The sequence below is a fragment of the Sinocyclocheilus rhinocerous genome, unplaced genomic scaffold, assembly GCF_001515625.1.
Source record: "Sinocyclocheilus rhinocerous isolate Xijiao unplaced genomic scaffold, SAMN03320098_v1.1 scaffold273, whole genome shotgun sequence".
NCBI classification, from domain to species: Eukaryota; Metazoa; Chordata; class Actinopteri; order Cypriniformes; family Cyprinidae; genus Sinocyclocheilus; species Sinocyclocheilus rhinocerous.
The window spans coordinates 1071623-1092434 of NW_015656360.1; the positions used below are offsets into that span (position 1 = coordinate 1071623).

Genomic DNA, 20812 nt, shown 5'->3' on the forward strand with positions numbered 1-20812 from the left:
TGTTTCACAGATGGGATAAGGTTCTTATGCTGGAATGCAGTGTGTTCTTTTCTTCAAACATAACGCTTCACATTTAAACCAAAAAGTTCTATTTTGGTCTCATCTGTCCACAAAACATTTCTCCAATAGTCCTCTGGCTTGTCCACATGATCTTTAGCAAACTGCAGACGGGATGTTCTTTTTGGACAGCAGTGGCTTTCTCCTTGCAACTCTACCATGCACACCATGGGTGTTCAGTGTTCTCCTGATGGTGGACTCATGAACATTAGCCAATGTGAGAAAGGCCTTTAGTTGCTTAGAAGTTACCCTGGGTTCCTTTGCGACCTTGTGGACTATTACACGTCTTGCTTTGCGTATCTTTGTTGGTGGACCACTTTTGGGGAGGGTAACAATGGTCTTGAATTTCCTCCATTTGTACATCTGACTGTGGATTTGTGGAGTCCAAACTCTTTAGAGATGGTTTTTTTAAATAAAACAGGACAGGCAATGACACCTGATAGTCATTTCACTGAATGAAAACGCCTCTGAACAGACGGACTCTTAATTTCACCTTCAAATGAACTGCTGATCCTAGAGATTCACATACTTTTGCACCGCACAGATATGTAACACTGGATAATTTTTCTCAGTAAATAAATTACAAAGAAAATATTTTTGTCTCGTTTCTTTGATTGGTTCTCTTTGTCTAGTTTCAGGACTTGTGCAAAAATCTGATGATGTTTTGGGTCATATTTAAGACATTATCAAAGAAGATACAAGATAAAAGAATTTGGGGTTAGTAAGATCTTTTAAAAGGTTTTAAAATTACGTCTCTTATGCTCATGGCTGCATTTATTTGATCAAAAATACAGTACAAATAGTAATATTAAGAAATATTTCTACAATTTAAAATTATTTTTTTCCCATTGTAATATATATTTAAATGTAATTTATTCCCATGATGGCAAACTTAATTTTCAGCATCATTACTCCAGTCTTCAGTGTCACATGATCCTTCAAAAATCATTCTAATATGCTGATTTGGTGCTCAAGAAACATTTCTGATTATTATCAATGTTGTGCTGCTTAATATTTCTGTGGAAACTGTGATACAATTTTTTTCAGGATTCTTTGATGAATAGAAAGTTTAAAAGAACAGCATTTATTTCAAATAGAAATGTATTGTAACAGTGTGGAAGTCTTTACCATCACTTGTGATTTAATGCATCCTTGCTGAATAAAAGTATTTCAAAAAATATTTTAATAGATCTCTTTCTATATGTCAAATTAAATATTATATTTATATACATTTTCTTTTTTTTTTATTCATGTTTGGCTTTGAAATATTTCATGAGCTAAAATTGCTCTTTGTGAGTGCAATCCATATAAAACTATTCTTAATCTTTATCCAGAAATCACGGATGACTGGAAAAGTCATGAAGATTCATTGGTGCGAGAGCCCTGTTTATAGACACTGCACTCATAAAGAGAAATGTCTGATGCAATTTTATAGCTGAGCATAACTAGAAAAAATTATTTTCCGCTGTAAAAATGTCCATGACTCTCAGAGGCTAGAAAAAATCATTTCAAAATGATTCTGTAAATACAAGTCTGTAAGTACAGAAAGGAAAGCGTATGACAGACACACAATCCAATAGGATCTGTCAGACTGTTAGTGTACCGTCTCCTCTCTGCTGGCTTTCAGCCCTCCCTAAAGCTCCCTGCACATCCTCCCTTTCTCTCCTCCTTCACACATTCACTAACACAAACATTTCCCTTTATCATACTCCTGTTCAACATGTCACCATGATAATCTGACAGCTGCCCATACAAGGAATTTCAGCAGTTTACAACAGCATCCATATGTATTTTATTTAAGACATTTTGCCCCATTCAGACATCAGATTCTATATCCATCCTGCTAGTCAGAGACGACTGCTGTCTTGGGATAGTGGGCTCATATCTAAAAAAATCTGACATTTTGACAGATACCTTTATGACTGATACAGTATATGAATGTTCTTATGTTTGCAAAGACCTTCCCTTTTTCCCAGAGAGGTAACTTATCAAACATCACTCTTCTCCCTCTTTTTCTGTCTTTTCTTCTGCCCAACTTAATACACACTGGTACAGAACACCAGCATTTCAAGATAAACTTTCTGTAATGTAAAAACTAAGTGATTTTGAATCCAAAATTTTCAGTGTCGTCCTCTGGTTTGGATGCTGAAAAGCGCAATGCATGCCAGCTTTCCATATTGGACTCTAAACATGACCGAAATCGATGCATTTCCTCCTCCACACCACACACACTGAACACCATCAGGACATGGAGCTACAAATCTGCCGTAAATACCAGGTGAAGCCATTCAGCACGTCCTCTTTGTTTTTTCATTGCTGTGTGTAAATAAATTAGACTGTGAGATATCGTGAAGACTACAAATCGGCGCTGCTGCTCCTGCCGTCTGTGGCTTCTGTACCACCTTCTGTATCACCTCCTTAAATCGTCCTCCTTGTCAGCAGGCAAACATCTGGAAGGCTTGCAGTGTGAGGTGCAGGTTAGTGCAACACTTTCTACCGCAGCACTGTTCAATTCTTGATTCTGATTGGTTGACATTCATTCCAATATGATTATAAAGTATTTCCAGGTCTGCAGACCGAATTACAGTTATAAGTAGTGTTGTTTTTGGCGGCCTGTTTTCATTTTAGTTTTAGTCTAGTCTTTGTGTGAAACTGTCATTTTAGTTTTTATTAGTTTTAGTCACGTTCACGGAAGACACTCTGATTTGAATTTACAACATTTATTTTACCAACATTTATTTTACCAACATTTATTTTACCAGCTATCATAATTTTTAGCTATCAAATTAAAGCAGTATTTTGTGTAATGATGTATGATCATTTGCATTGACGCTGTGAGCGTTGTTGACAATAGAAAACGTACACCTTTCTAAGTAGGAGCGAAATTACAAAGTTTTGAGCATAAAGAAACATTTGTGTCCTCAACATTGAACTGAACTGAGCAGAATAATGACACTATTTGTTTTGTAGAGCTGCTTACAGCTGAAATTGAATTTGTTTCATAACTAATTAATTCTGCAACATTAACACTGTTCTTTTCCTGTTACTATATTTCTCTGAAACTGCTTTTTCGCCACAATCTGTATTATACAATGCACTATATAAATAAATGTGATTTAACTTGACTCCCTGGAAGCTAAATGCCACATTAAGCCATAAAATGACAGTCAATCAGAACACCTTTGAAGTTTGATGTAAAGTTTAATATCTAGCTATGTGGAGCAGTCTCGACGAGATGTGTCGAAAATAGAAACCAAGCAACTGACAATCTGTCTTGACTCAGATTAACATGGACGAGATGTGATTTATCACATGCCGCTTTATCACATCATGTCTGTTCAGTTACCTGCTGTGTGTCGAGATGCATGAGATTGTAACGTCTTACCTGCATCTTACGAAGCTGTGCGAGCTGTTTGCGCAGATCGGTGGCATTCTGTTGTAGGTCATTCAGGTGAAGCTGCATCTGTAGCCTGGAGACGGTGGAGGCCTGAGAGCCTCCAGATGAAGGCGGAGGCATCAGTGCCAGCGGAGCAGATGGAGTCAGCGCTAATAACCACAACACAGGACAAAAAGTCAACACTGTGAGCTCGAAAGACACACTCAATCCAATATGAATTATTTCACACTTACCCATTTACACCTACACCTTATACACCAGCATTGTTTAGTCCTGCTCCTGGAGATCGACCTTACAACAGAGTCTATGCTGCTTTCATGTTACAACGAATGTGTTTAAAAGTTTAACGCACAGAATGCAAACATAAAGTCATATTTAGTAGTCAGAAACTCAGGATAATCCTGCATTGAAGTCCACCTGGGAAGCTCTAACAGCCCAGTTGGGCAATTGCTATTAGGATATATCACACAATCAAGTTGAAAACACAATATCGAAGACGGAACAACATCAAAAGTTCTTTTTTGTCTGTTGTATCAGTGGATAAGCAAAATCAAAACAACATCATTCACTCTCAAGTACTGCAGAGGGGCACATTCAAAAGTTTGGGCATGGTGAGATTTTTTATGTTTTTGAAAGAAGCCCTATATATTAGTCTTATCACCAAGGTTGCATTTATTTAATCAAAAATACAGTAAAACAGTAATATTGTGACATATTACAATATTTACCATTTTAAAATGTTATTTATTCCTGTGATGGCAAAGCTGAATGTTCAGCAGTCATTACTCCAGGCTTCAGTGTCACATGATCCTTCAGAAATTATTCTAATATGCTGATTTGGTGCTCAAGAAACATTTTTTGTGTTGCTTAATATTTTTCTGGAAATCACTGGTTAATAATATGACATTCATGTTCACAAAACTAGGATATTTCCAGCCTGAAGGTTGCATAAGCCCAGACTTTTCAAGTTGAGGTCAGGTCATTATGGCAGATTAAACAAGAATAAATATAAAGCTTGCCAGAAAACACTAGTCATTTAGTTGGTTTACGAAGAGATCAAAGTACATTTCTCATTATTATCCATGAAAGCATGGAATGATAAAACACACCAATAAATACACAATGTGCATTTTTGCTCTTTATTTTCTTTCATTGGCTCTAAAAAGCTTGCTGTCTTAGTTGGTAAGTGAAAATTAAACAGAAAGAAATATGAAATTGCCCAGTGAGTCTATTTTATTCTGAGCAAAATCACTTATAGTGTCATAATTATGATTTCCGAACTTGTTAGGAGAAACTTCCTAGGAGGATTTGAACACAGTATTATTTCTAGCCATGTTCTAACACACCTGGCTGTAATTTCAATCAAGTGAACCCCATAACCTTGACTATCTGGATTGATGATCCAGCTGATTAGGATTGAGGCTAAACTCTGTAGGAAAGAAGATCTCCAGAAACCAGATCAAGCACTTTTGCTCTACACCCATCCTTCATTGTGTTCAGACAGAGATACACTAACCGGCACACACACACAAAGAGTGTTGTCACCTCCAGAACCCATTCAGGAACATGCTGTTAGTGAGGAATACAAACATAGCAGCACTCTCCAGTCAGTTGTTTTAAACAAAAGGGTACATTTTCCCCAAGATTCAGGAAATGTGAAAAACAAAACGCATCCTCCCCACACTTAACTTTCAGTGTATGAATGTGTCAAGTTTAGGAGTGAAAACAGACTGAGGGAGAGAAATATCTAGTGCAGGCAGGCCATACAGGAGAGATACCGTGGAAAACTACAATGGGAACAAGCATTAAAGGGATAGTTCATCCAAAAAATGAAAATTCTGTCATCATTTAGTCACTTTCAAGTTGTTTCAAACTTGTAAGAGATTCTTCCTTCTGTTGAACACAAAAGAAGATATTTTGAAGAATGTGGATAATCAAACAGTTGATGCCATTGACTTCCTTGGTATTTTGTCCATACTATGGAAATCAATGGCTACTGTCAAATGTTTGATTACCAGCATCCTTCAAAATAGCTTACTTTGTGTTCAACAGAAGAAAGAAACTCATACAGGTTTGAAACAACTTGAGGGTGAGTAAATGATGACAGAATTTTCCTTTTTCGGGTGAACTATCCCATTAAATAAACAGAAGGATCACATTTTCGTATATATATAAAAACAAACACACCCACTACACCAGGAAAGACACATCAATCCACATTAAATATGAGAGAGCAGAGACAAGGCTACCTTTCTTCTTCAGCCGGCCAGCTGTAACATACATTAGAAGCTTTCAGCTTGCAGGTAACTAAATAACCGTAATGAAGTAAAGAAACAGTGCTGAATTGGACTTGTCATGGATCAGATTCAAAAGGGGAGACTAGGACTCATGGGAAACTCTCTTGATGACCCTTTATTGAGGTGTAGGGCTGTAACGATATACCGGTGTGACGGTTTATCACGGTTTGAACTTGCACAGTTATCATACCGTAAACATTTGCATATCTACGTATGATTTCCGAACTTGTTAGGAGAAACTTCCTAGGAGGATTTGAACACAGTATTATTTCTAGCCATGTTCTAACACACCTGGCTGTAATTTCAATCAAGTGAACCCCATAACCTTGACTATCTGGATTGATGATCCAGCTGATTAGGATTGAGGCTAAACTCTGTAGGAAAGAAGATCTCCAGAAACCAGATCAAGCACTTTTGCTCTACACCCATCCTTCATTGTGTTCAGACAGAGATACACTAACCGGCACACACACACAAAGAGTGTTGTCACCTCCAGAACCCATTCAGGAACATGCTGTTAGTGAGGAATACAAACATAGCAGCACTCTCCAGTCAGTTGTTTTAAACAAAAGGGTACATTTTCCCCAAGATTCAGGAAATGTGAAAAACAAAACGCATCCTCCCCACACTTAACTTTCAGTGTATGAATGTGTCAAGTTTAGGAGTGAAAACAGACTGAGGGAGAGAAATATCTAGTGCAGGCAGGCCATACAGGAGAGATACCGTGGAAAACTACAATGGGAACAAGCATTAAAGGGATAGTTCATCCAAAAAATGAAAATTCTGTCATCATTTAGTCACTTTCAAGTTGTTTCAAACTTGTAAGAGATTCTTCCTTCTGTTGAACACAAAAGAAGATATTTTGAAGAATGTGGATAATCAAACAGTTGATGCCATTGACTTCCTTGGTATTTTGTCCATACTATGGAAATCAATGGCTACTGTCAAATGTTTGATTACCAGCATCCTTCAAAATAGCTTACTTTGTGTTCAACAGAAGAAAGAAACTCATACAGGTTTGAAACAACTTGAGGGTGAGTAAATGATGACAGAATTTTCCTTTTTCGGGTGAACTATCCCATTAAATAAACAGAAGGATCACATTTTCGTATATATATAAAAACAAACACACCCACTACACCAGGAAAGACACATCAATCCACATTAAATATGAGAGAGCAGAGACAAGGCTACCTTTCTTCTTCAGCCGGCCAGCTGTAACATACATTAGAAGCTTTCAGCTTGCAGGTAACTAAATAACCGTAATGAAGTAAAGAAACAGTGCTGAATTGGACTTGTCATGGATCAGATTCAAAAGGGGAGACTAGGACTCATGGGAAACTCTCTTGATGACCCTTTATTGAGGTGTAGGGCTGTAACGATATACCGGTGTGACGGTTTATCACGGTTTGAACTTGCACAGTTATCATACCGTAAACATTTGCATATCTACGGTTAAAAAAAAAAATGAATGAAAAAAAAAATCTCACCCGCGCACAAGCAACTCATTTCTGCTCGGCCGCTTCACTCTGCATTTACTTGGCTGCTTACACGCATGTACAGCGGAGAAAATGACAGAGACAGAGATAATATCTAATCTCCATCCCCACCGAAAAAAAAGTTAAAATCTGCGGTATGGGAATACTTTGGATATAAAAAAAACGAATGCGGGGCTGTCCTTGAGGACGGATCCAATTTGCAAAAAATGTGGACGCAAAGTGGCTACAAAAGCAGGCAATACATCCAACATCTTCGCTCATATTCGCGGACACCACCCCTCCATGCAGATAAAGGTGTGTCGCATTTATACAAATTTATAAATTAAGGCCGTATGATTTCCGTGATGCAGAGGGAATCCCGGTGCAGTCATAAACATGGAATTTACACTATAACGAGGATGTCACGTAAAACACGCAATCTGATGGATGGATAAATCAAAAATAGATATGATAGGTGTCTGTAAATATTCAAGCGCGAAGGGATTGCTATATAAATAATTGCTTGTTTCTGCATGTCTCTGAGTGGCGTCGTTTTATCTACTTCACACTGAAGTACGCATGACACTAGTGGTGTTTTCAGCGTCTACATAAACATGAACATCAGCAGAGCTGCTCTGACAGAATACTTAAACATTTCCTAGTTTCATTTGAGAGAAACCATTTTCAAATGTGACTTGATTTAACTTGAAATTATGACAAATATATTAGCATTGTTCAATGTACTTAAAAGTTATAATAACAACAATAATAACATTATTTATAATAATTAATTTATTTAAACATTATTTTTAAAGCTGCAGTCCGTAACTTTTTTTTGGTTAAAAATGATCTGAAATCAATATTTGAGCAAGTACATAACCAGCCAGTGTTTGAAACTATCGCCGTACTTTAGCCCGATTCACAGCGGTTAGCTTCTAATAATTTTTTCTAATTTGAGTGGTACGGGTAGGTTTTCGCGGGAAATTCGAGCATGCCGCTGCGTCATTACGTCACTTCTGTAAACATAAAGAAGTTGTCCAGGCTACTAGGCTATGGCATGTGAGGATCCTGCAGATGGCAGATCGTTTATAGCCTTTTCTCACAGCAGCCAGAATAATTAAATGTATCATTTTGATGGCGGACTGTAATCCAGAAAGGATTATGTGTTTATGAAACACATGTGAATGAAATTAAATTATATTCCAGTTATAAATGTGCTTCTGATTACAGATAGCCTGGGATTAGAAAGATTTGTATTTTAAAGAAAACCAGTTCGAAGGGAGCATAATTAGCTTTTTGGGTTAAAATAATTTCTTAATATGAAATTCGAAGAGTACGACAATTAGATTAGACTGTGCAGAAATTGAAATCTACACACTAAAGCACACTATACTCATAGTCACCAATGAGATGACAATATCCGGTGAAAATGCTTATTTGAGTCATATATTCCAAGACGTAGGCTAGAATCTGTGAGTGCAAAGTACAATATCCACACCGGTGCGGTGACTGACTGCCACACACACATACTCCTCAAAACATTAGATTCATCCGCGCTGGAGCCGTGCCGCCGCACAACCCACGCAAGGAAGATAATTCCGCACACAGCTGCAATTGCAGGTCTTCAAACAGAGATGGCGAAAAAGAGGCAAAATTTACGGACTGCAGCTTTAAGGAATATCATGTTTGGCCATGTTTTAACTTTGTATAGCCTACCTCTGTTGTGCTGAACTTTTCCAAAAATAAAAGTTGTAACATTTTAATTTGATAACATTTTAAAACATTAATTAAAATGTTAACGTGTGATATAGATATACATAAGGTGTATTGCTTTGTTTTTTTACTACCACTGTACTACAGCACCTATTACTACACTGACACTACACTAATACGCACTGCACTACAGCAAGACTACACTAGCCTTCTCTGTGGCTAATAAAGGGTTATGCTATCTATCTTGAAAGCTACCATTATCTATGCTACTGTTATTGTGACTTTCACTATTTCCACACATTACAATTCCTTTGAGTAACACAGCTTTATTTAACCTATAAAACTATAATGTTAAACCATGCACACTACTGTTCAAAACTTGGATTCAATAAGATTTTTTTTAAAGAAATTAATATTTTTATTCAGTAAGGATATGTTAAATTGTTTCAAAGTGACAGTAAAGACATCTATAATCAAATTCACTTCTTTATATTAGTCAAAGAATCCTGAAAAAATAGCAGCATAACTGTTATCAACATTAATAGTAATAAGAATTGTTTCTTGAGCAGCAAATCAGCATATTATAATGATTTGACACTGGTGACTGGAGTAATGACTGCTGAAAAATCAGCTTTGCCATCACAGGAATAAGTTACATTTTAACATATATTAAAATAGAAAATTTAATTACAATAAATTGTAATTAATATTTCACAATATTACTGTTTTAACTGTATTTTTGGATCAAATGAATGCACTCTTGATGAGCATAAGAAACTTCTAACACATTAAACAATTTTACCAAGCTCAAAATTTTGAACGGTAGTGTATTAGAACTGAAATATAAAACCCAATATGCTACTATTCTTCATACTGAGCTATATATATATATATATATCAAAACAATTTAAACACTATTCTTAACCACAGGTCACTTGCTTTAATAATGTCTAAAGGTCAGCAAAGAACTTATCTTTAAGGCCTATTCACAGTTCACACCAGTGTCAATTATAAGCACCAATTTCGGTGCAATAAGATATTAAACGAAATCCTTCTGAACACCGAAGTGCACAGATTTGCATTGTGATTATCTTTAAAAAACAACAACAACAACAACAGGATTTGCATCAGGCATTTCTATCCTAACTCTGCCTAATCTGAATTAAACACTGTACTTACTCTTTATACAATAATCTTATAATCTCTACTCAATGCTGTTTACTCAACATTCTCTTTTTGAGGTTAGAATCTAAATATTGTTCATTTCCTTTCATAAAATAGTTAATGTGAATGACTTGTCACATTGGATATGAATGACAATAAATGTCCAGCAACATCAAAGCATCGGGTACAAAGAGACCCATGGCCATCGCAGGACAAAGAAGACCACCAGCACACACAATTTCAATACAAGCACTTTACAGTCAGCAACTTAAGACACTTTTGCAAGCTTATGAAACATAAGAAAAGCCAATGGCTGTATACCAAAAAAGAGAACACAAGATATTACCACATGATAGCAAAATGGTACCATGATAACAACAGTGAGCATGTGTGAAATGGTTGAATGCATTGTGTAAACTGGTATTTTAGTGTTAAGGACATTTTACATGGTACGCAGTCTTAAGTACAGATGTTTTCCATAAACATGAGAGTTGGCATAGACTGTGTTAGCATCTGACTTGCACTGGTTCCATAAAAAATGGATCATAGATGGCTCTGTGGATGTTGTCATGTCTTACGTGCTGTCGCTGTCTGGTGCTCGGGTTAGGACGCTCTGAACCAGTCCAGTCAGACTGGCTATCTGCTTCTCCATTGCCTCCATACGATCACTGCTAATGAGGCAGACAGAAAATGTATAAGTGTACACTTTTTTATCATTTATTTTACATGGGTTTTCACTTAAACTTTCTCCTAAATACTACTTCCTGTAATCTAGTTACAGTAGTAGATGTTCCATTATTGGCAGTTATATCTGTTCGAAGACAGCAACATTTTCCCTATCCGTGGATTGTCTAAGGCAGGGGTGTCCAATCCTGGTCCTGGAGAGCCAATGTCCTGAAGACATTAGCTCCAACTTGTCCCACCTGGAAGATTCTAGTAATCTTTAAGACCTTGATTACTTTAGTTCAGGTGTGTTTAACTGGGGTTGGAGCTAAACTCTGCAGGACAGTAGAGCAGGATTTGACACCTCTGGTCTAGGGGCATCACTTAAGACCTCTCAAAAATAAAGTGCCAGTGCCCGGGTGCAGATCAACCACCACCAGTGTGCAGCATCCACCTGGATGATGCAACAGCAGCCACAGGACAACGGCGCCAGTGCGCTCACCACACACCAGCTACAGGTGGAGAGGAGAGAGAGTCATAGAGCCAATCAAGTGGATGGGGATTATTAGGAGGCCATGAGAGATAAGGGCCAGTGGAGGGAATTTGGCCAGGACACCGGGGTTACACCCCTTGTGCTTAATAAAGATTTCTTTCTGGCATTTGCATAATAATAAATGATGTTTATTAATTTGTGTTCAGAGTGTGTAGACTGACGTACAGATCTTGTCAATGACAATGTGTGTTTGTCAATGAAAAAGTGCATTAATAACCTCACGTACATGTACATTTTGCTAGTGCTCACCGTGTGTCCGTCTCGGGCCCAGACAATGACAACCCAAATCCAGGTCCCTTACTCCCATCTCCTAGGGGTTCAGAACTGGAGCTGGGTCTGGACTTTGGACTCTCCACAAACACGGAAGAGGAAGCGGAGTCTTTGCGGAAGGTGGTTCTCACAGGCGACCCTCGGCTGGGAGACCCAGTGAACGATTCCCTGTCACGCAGCTGCACGTCGGGAATTTTCTGCGGGGAGGAGGGCGGCAGACGAAAGCCCATGCCGAGCGTGGAGCTGCTGTAAGTATCGGAGTATAGAGAACCTCCAGGCTTATACAGACTGTCCTCCAGGTCGTTTTGCAGTGCTGCAGCTGAGTATGTACTGAGAGAACGCACCGAACCTCTGCGGTACAGACCTCCTGACACTGGGAAGCCAAAGGGGTCGGCGATGGTGGCCAGGGACTGAGCAGAAGCGATACTAAGCCGACCCTCGTGCATCAAGCTGTACGGATCAGCATAAAGACCTTCGTTCTTCAGGAGGACCATGCTTTTACCAGACATCTCCTCATCAGGTTTGACATCACGCCGCTCTAGGATGGCTGAGGAGGAGGGGGTTAGGCCTTGAGTCTGTCCGTGAGAGGGCGAAGGGTGGTGGGAGTGGGACGGATGCTGGGGACCCTGTGGGTGAGGGTGACCCGGACCAGCAAAAGAGGGGGGCCGACCTCCACTGTAGGAGAGACGGGATCGGGAAGGAGAACCGTAGGAGGGCGAGGCAGAGGAGGAAGGAAGAGTGTTGAGGCGACGGGTAGGTGAGGAGTCCTGGGATGAATAAACCATCTCTCTCTAAAAACAGATGGAGAAAAGAAATTAGCATTTTATGAATACATCACTCGGAGATATTTATATGAATAATCTGTGTCCAAGTCCTATGAGTACCTATGAGAGAAAACTTAAATATATTAATTCAGAATGAATTATAAACTTATATTATTCACAAATATTTTTTAAATATATGACTCATACATAAATAATAATATTAAATTAATTAACCTCAGTGCACAATTTGCCACACCACAAACTGTCAAACACATCTTACCAGCAAACATACACTCGTTTTCATCCTTCTCTCCACTCTCTGAGGCAGAAGTCTCTAAACTCATCCTTTCCAATCATCCTACTACTTGTTCGCTTGATCCTATTCCATCTCATCTCCTTCAAGCCATTTCTCCTGCAGTTGTACCTGCACTCACTCACATCGTTAACACATCCCTTCACACTGGTGTTTTTCCCTCAACATTAACCAGGCTCGTATAACCCCACTTCTTAAGAAACCCACTCTTAACCCAACTCTTCTAGAGGACTACAGACTGATTTCCCTTTCACCTTTCATTGCAAAAACACTTGAACGAGCTGTGTTCAACCAAGTCTCTGCCTTTCTCACACAGAACAACCTCCTGGACAGCAACCAATCTGGCTTCAGAAGTGGACATTCGACCGAGACTGCCTTGCTTTCAGTTGTTGAAGCCCTAAGACCGAGACTTGTCATTTGCACTTATATATTGTTGCTCTTTTGTTAGTTTTGACTGCTTTTATTGTCCTCATTTGTAAGTCGCTTTGGATAAAAGCGTCTGCTAAATGACAATGACAATGTAAATTTAAATGAATATAATTATAAATAAATTTGATTTCCATCACAACACTTACAGTATTTACCTCAAAATAATAGTGAACTGTCATTTTAAATGACATAATGAAGAGGAAGTGACATTGTCTGTGTTTTCAGAGGAGCCAAGTTCATAAATGGGCAAGTTCTACTCTCATTTAACATTTAGAATTTTTAGTTTTTCATGCTTGACAAGATTTGTCAAGCATCACATATCCTTCTTTATCACAAAATTTTTTTTTCTAAAAGTGTTTGTTTTTTATTCATAAAAGTAGAATAATTCAACATTAATTTTTTATTCATTTACATTCAGACGGAACAATATAATGTTATTTGTCTGATAGAATGTTTAAAATCCTACATAAATCTACTGTAAAACCCAGCTTCTTTCAAAAACTGAAAAGCCACCAGTTCAACTGAATAATTCAGTTACATTCATAGTTAGGAGTGTTAAGGAGAAGTGGATATTTGCCAAAAATCATTCAAACTTGAAAATGTGTTGATGACAAATCAAATATCTCAAAGCAAGAGTGATCCTCTGAGGTTTAGCACGAAACCAAGAGCGGAGATCTAGACTCATTGCCCCCATTCTCTCCCATTCTTTCTTTTCATCGGTCTGTAATTCAACTCCGGGGAGGCTCCATTCACTCCTTTCACCCAGCCTAGCTAAAGCTACTGGCATAACATTGGATTACATGACACTGTATTCAGATTTTACCACCACTTCTGAGTGAGCGCATATACTTTACTAAGCTACAATGAGCAGAAGGAAGAGCTTTAAAACTCTCCATTCACAAACACCAGGAAACCCACACTCATCTAACAGATCCTTTTTTCTGCCCTGTTGCGTCTCAGTATTTTTCATTCTCTTCATTCTCACCTCTCCTTGCTACATCCTGCATATCATTTTATACATTTTATATCTGCTTGTCACTTAACTTGCATTTATTCCACAGCTTGTTTTGTTTTATCTTAAGGCACTTATCCATCTTTTCTTTATATCTATATTTTCTTCATCTCTTTTTGTTCCCTACTCTGAGAGTAGTCGAACTTACTGAAGCATTACAGGGATATAGCTTGTTAGCCTGCATACACGGACACACTGACGTGAATGCAAGTACACACTCCAAGAAGCAGTTGACATGTTCTGTCCAGACTTCTGCTGATAACAGTGAAATTGGCTTTATATATTCACTTTCTCTTTCACACACACACACACACACACACACACACACACACAAACAGCGAAGGGCTGTAGAGTTTCAACTCAAGTGGTAATTTGAATAAATTCAACGTGGTCAAAAGGTGCAATAAGCTTGTCACTGCAGGCTGCCACTTTGGAACCAATTTTATTTTTTATTTAAAAGCAGCAATTAACCTAAAAAACCCCCCTAAATTTCAATTTTAGTGTGTATAATTTTTATACAGTATTAATTATTTTTAAACGAAACCTGAAAAAAAATACCCAGCACAATCACTCATCATAAATCATAAAAACAAGGAATCAGAATTATTTAATCCTACGGACAGTTATGTTTGACATTACCCTAATAGTGGGTAGAAAAAATACTCAATTTAAAGTAAATATTTTCCAGATAATATTTTAATTATTTAATTTTCAAAAATTAAAATAAAAAAAATAAAAAAATAGAAAATAAAAAAACATTTAATTTTAGAAACATGTTGTCTTTGTAATACCACATCTAGTATTTTTTCACACAGAAGGGGTCTTTATAAATAAATAAATAATAAATAAATATCACCAGCTTTATATTTTATCAAACAGTCCTGCACAGGAAGTCATCATATTTTATCCTAGTTATTGGCATCATAAAGTTTGAAATCCCCTGAATTAAGTGACTCTTTTAGTGTGTAAATAATTACTGGTCCTGAAAATAGGACAGACTGCATCTCATTATCATACAAGCAACCAGTCAGTAATTAATAACACTTATTTAAGTCTAAATGAGTGAAAACCAATTCTACTTTCCCAACCCTGACAACATTCTAAAAAAACAAAACAAAAACACACACACACACTCAGACATCAATGTACACACATACACCCCACACAAACAGACAATAAATAGAAACATAAGCATACATTAACAGACTCATGACTAATGTTAGCTGAGAGACTCGTGTCTAATAGCGGAGAGACGTCTCACACCAGAGAAGTAAAAACGAACATTTGATCAACAGAGTGACTCAACATGATCGCATTTCAAAGTCAACCCACATCAAACTCCCGTGGTAGCACAGCAAGCTCACAAAGTAAAACCAACTCCCAAGTGATACACCAAAAACTGTGCATAATTCAAAAACTTCTGAGTTCAAGAATATCCCAATCTGAAAGACGTCGCTCAATGGATCAAACAACGGGTACTTCCCTTTAAAATATTTAACACACAAAAAGGACTGTGACGTCGATTTGAAGTTTAGGTCTGCCTTTCATCTTACCACATACTGGGATCTACATCCTTAACCTTGTGATTTCTTATTTTGACTTGGAAAAGAAAACATTCTTTAAATATGGTTCACGCTTGGTGCCTTCTTTTACCCATCAGCCCATGCTGAGACAATGTAAGATGGCAAACAACTGAATCATTGAATGCAGTTGGAATCTCTCACCCTGAGGTCTCCGTTGGCCAGATGTGCCGCAGGATAGGAGGCATAGATGGGCTCTTTGCGATAGATTTTAATGATACTGCGGTCCTGTATGTCCCTCACGTCCTCCAGCTCGTAGAAAACGTTCCTCGCTTCGTCTTTGATCAAGATGGCCGTGTTCGGGGACTTCAGCATTCCCGCTGTCAGCTTCTGAGGAAACATGTGCACGATGAGTGCGTGCAAGGTCTCCAAACTGTTGAGCTCGTGAGTGATATGAACACGTCTGGTCTCATCTCCAAACTGCAGGAAAAGGACACCTGAGGAGAGAGAAGGACAGAAGTAAAGAAGAAAGTCAGCAAAGACCACCATGATGAAGAGGGAAAGTGGTGAAGCATACACTCCTAAATGTAAGATTTGTGTATTTGAATGGCATATAAAATTTCCATCCATTGGGATTACGTAGTTTTAATATAAACTAACAAACTTAATGTGATGTATATTTATCAGTCATACATAAATCAAACAGGTAAGATTTCTGTAATAATGAACTGAATGTGTTTTAAATACACACAAAAAAACAGCTTTATATATTCATCATCAATAAATCCAGTTCGTTTCAGGATCATACATTTTGGGTATGTATATGTTCATACTTTTTAACTGAATTAATTCAATTGCTTTCACAATGAACAGATTTATGCTGATTCTAAGCAATCTGAATGAATGCATCTTGAAGGAAAAAATTATTTAAATAAAATTAAATAGATGAAAATTGCTGATGATAAACTGTGCCATTATTGAGCGCAGAAATCTTACCTGTTTTATTTATGTATGACTGACAAATATAAAGTGTGACATCACATTAGGTTTATGTTTAAATGGATGTAAATTTTATACGCAATTCAATTATATAAATCATAAATTTAGGCCTAAATATTTTTTGAGTGTTGAAAAACGCTGTGAGAGAGAGTGACAGACAGATTTTAGGAGGGATGTCAGTGGCAGAAAGTCTCACGTTCAGGGCTGTTGAACTCCTTTATCTCAGTGCACTTCACCTAACGGGGCAGCAGGCGATCCTAAACTTCCTGCTGATGGGACAATAATCTCTCTGTGGGGAACAGCTCCAACCGAATCACTTTCAGCAAATATTGTGTGCTTGCTGCTAACATGCACTCAGCTATAAAAGTTCAACAACACTGTATCACCACTAAGAGATACTTCGCACCATGGAAACCAAAGCTAAAAAACAAACAGTTGAAGGTCAGTTCATCTGAATGCATTGTACTGCTGTAATTAAAGCACTGCTATTAACTATCAACAAGTAGAAAACATTTCACAGTATCTAATTGCAGAACAGCGAAATGTCATCTTCTGCCGAAAGCAAACCAGAACTGTGAGGCACATGCGCAAAGACAAAAAATAGATTTTTTTTTATACCATTCAAACAAAGTGATTCAACAGAATGAATCAGACTTTCCATCACTGCATATGAAAAACAGGAGAATGTGTTTAATTATTGTGTCATCTCACTCAACTGTAAAGCTGCACGCACAATACAATGTGACACTAAAAATAGTGATGTAGCACCTTGTCACATTACTATTAAAATATAGCACAGATATTTCCTGAGATTAATTTGATGATGTTTAATCATTGCAATCTATTCTTGTACTTTGAGTTATTTATAAGGAAATGTTTATCATAATGAATATTTAATTGTCTATCAAACATCCGAGTAATTTTCTGCATAACCTTTGGGCTGATGCTTACATGCTTACAATCAAAAGCATTTTGATTTTGAATTGCGCCCTGAAATTGTTTTGAAATAGTTTCTCAAGAGGCTTAGAGGCTCGGCTGTTAAATTTAAATTGGTTATACAGTAACAGTTCAGAAGAGTTTCATAAACAATAATTTCATTTGAAAGTTACAGAAAGTCGATTGGATGAATAAGAGGCACTAGTGGAGTGGTTTCGTTTTATATTATTTATGGGCTTTGTAGGCCATTATATGCCTTGACAGAAGAGAAGTATGTGGAAAATTATGTACACTACCATTCAAAAGTTTGGGGTCTCACCAAGGCTGCAAGGCTGATTATTGACAAATACTGTTTACAAATTACAATTGAACAGTTATTTACAGTTACAATTTAAAATAACTGTTTTGCATTTAAATATATTTTAAAATGCAATTTATTCCTGTGATGCGAAGCTGAATTTTCAGCATCATTACTCCAGTCTTCAGTGTCACATGATCTTCAGAAATCATTCTAATACGCAGATTCGCTGCTTAAGAAACATTTCTTATTATCACTGTTGAAAACAGTTGTGCTGTTTAATATTTTTGTGGACAGAGTGACACTTTTTCAGGATTCTTTGATGAATAGAAAGTTCAAAAGAACAGCATTTATTTCAAAATCTTTTGTAACGTTATTAATGTTTTTACTGTCACTTTTGATCCATTTATATGCATACGCATCTTTGCTAAATAAAAGTATTCATTTGTTTTCAAAAATAAAAACTGTAGTGTAGGTATGACTCAAATCTGCGTAACCATTGGAGCATCTGTGAGTTGTGATCATGAATGCTACTGCTACACCACAGCACTGGCTCTAGTAAAGTTGCTAACTTATTCTTGTGTTTATGTGGGCATAAGCGTATTAGTCTTTTGAGTGTCCGGTAAAGAGAGTAATTTACTGAGAGCAGTAGACTGATACTCAGATGAGGCCTGTGTGTATATGTTACCTGGAGAGCGTAGTTTATTCTGGCTTGCAGAGCGGGAGAGTGGGAGGCTCTGACGGAAACGGTTCATGCGGTTGAAGCCCAGCGGCATGTCGGCCTCAGACATGGTCTCCAGAGACTCAGCAGATGCGAAGGACAGTTTAGATGCCTGGTCTGCCAAACCTGACTGAGTGGACTGGGAGTGACGTGGACTACGGCTCTAAATGACAGAGAGAGAGAGAGATTTCCAGCATTTTAAAATGGCATGATGTAAAAGGCAGACATTACTTAGTCACAAGGAGAAACCAAGAGCAAATTCCTCCAACCGGAGTAAACTGCAACTAAGCCTCGCAAGTTTATACCCAACAACACTCACAGGATATGACATCACAGCTCCAGCTCAGGGTGAGAAATGAAGGCAGATAAAAAGTACCTAATTCTCTGTTTGTGTAATGATGGGAAAAACAGCAACATACTGATAGGAAAATCACTCAAAAGACAAACAAGTCTCTATGGATGTGTCTCTACAAACAGACTGAGACGCTAACAATTATACAGAACAAACCAGTCTGCCTCACTATAACATATACAGTAACGGTGAAACGCACATCTGTGGATTTCTTGTCAGATGATTCTCTGTCATTGCTGTGGTTGTTTTGTAGTATTTAATGAAGAGGATTCACACAACCACATCCTGGTGTGTTTCACAAGCTCAGAGGCACCTGTAATGAGCTCCCAGGGTGCAATGGGGAAAGACTGGCAAGCTGGTTTGCAGAGCAGGACACAACCACAGAGCAGCATCACCATACATCAAATCAATTCTCCTCTGTACTGCCAAAAAATCTTCTAAATCAGTTTCTAAATCAGTATTTTTGCCTCTTTTTTTTAATTTTTATTCTGAACGTATTTAAAACTAGACAAATTTACTTGAAAAGCACATTTGTGTAACAAATATTATTATAAATTATTTTCAGAGAATATAAAATACCGTGCAAAAGCTTGGGGTCCTTAAGATCTTTTAATGTTTTTGAAAGAAGTCCTTTATGCTCAACAAGGCTGCATTTATTTGACCAAAAATACAATAAAATGTACTGTGAAATATTATTATTATTTAAAATAACTCTTTTTATTGTAATATATTATGATGGCAAAGCTGAATTCAGCAGTCATTAGTCCAGTCTCCAGGCAGTCACATGATCCTTCATAATGTAATTAAAATTATTTGGTTTGGTTTGTAAAAGTCTTTACTGTCAGTTTGTATCTAATTAATGCGTCTTTGTTGAAAAAAAAAAAAAAGTTTCACAATCTTTTTGTTTGTTTTTTTTTTAAGAAGAAAAAAATCTCACCGACCCCAGACGTTTCAAAGGTAGTGTATATCTTGTATTTCAGTTATAAACTGTGTAAACTTCTTGGCAATTATTCTTTCTTGTTTTAACCATAAATGTAACAACATTTAGAGAAGTTTATACTTAAAAAAAATAATTATTATAAAACTAATATTGACAAAATTTATAACAAATTAAGAAAATGATTTAATTCACAAAAAGTGAATAAAACAAATCAGCTTATATACATTTATAAAAATAAAACTTATAAAAGCAGTGTGTGTTATTTACACGCAAGGTAAAAGCTCAGACACACACACAAATGCTGAGGCACAGAAGCAGTGTAGTGTCTGTCCCCTTGCAGTGTCTGAGCGCAAAGGGGCCAAGTTGAGCTGATAGATAACAATAATTCATTACATTTTATATAGCGCTTTTCTAGGCACTCAAAGCGCTTTACATTGTCAGGGGGTATCTGCTCATCCACCACCAGTGTGCAGCATCCACCTGGATGATGCGACGGCAGCCATAGTGCGCCAGCACGCCCACCACACACCAGCTTACTGGTGGAGAGGAGACAGAGTGATGAAGCCAATCAGTAGATAAGGGGATGATTAGGAGGCCATGATGATCAGAGGCCAAATGGGCAAATTTGGCCAGGATGCCGAGGTCACACCTCTACTCTTTCCGAAAGACATCCTGGGATTTTTAAATGACCACAGAGTCAGGACCTCGGTTTAACGTCTCATCCGAAGGACGGTGCTTGTTGACAGTATAGTGTCCCCGTCACTATACTGGGGCGTTAGGACCCACACAGACCACAGGGTGAGCACCCCCTGCTGGCCTCACTAACACCTCAAATAAGATTAAATAAGAACCTGACATAAGAGGACACAGATATGACAATAACTTTTATAATACTAATAAACCAACATCTCTGGGTTTTTTTTTTTTTTTTACTCT

At 37.5% G+C, this 20812-nt stretch overlaps 1 protein-coding gene across 1 annotated transcript in view; it reads right to left on the bottom strand.

Moving 5' to 3' along the window:
- LOC107720081 (SRC kinase signaling inhibitor 1-like) overlaps positions 1–20812 on the bottom strand; it is a 136643-nt gene that overhangs the window by 18358 nt on the left and 97473 nt on the right. The window contains exons 6-11 of the mRNA XM_016527687.1: positions 18552–18747; positions 15835–16127; positions 11572–12383; positions 10689–10777; positions 6946–6966; positions 3443–3603 (exon numbers count right to left, since the gene is read on the bottom strand). Coding sequence (XP_016383173.1) covers positions 3443–3603; positions 6946–6966; positions 10689–10777; positions 11572–12383; positions 15835–16127; positions 18552–18747 — 1572 coding nt within the window. The remainder of the gene's footprint in view (positions 1–3442; positions 3604–6945; positions 6967–10688; positions 10778–11571; positions 12384–15834; positions 16128–18551; positions 18748–20812) is intronic.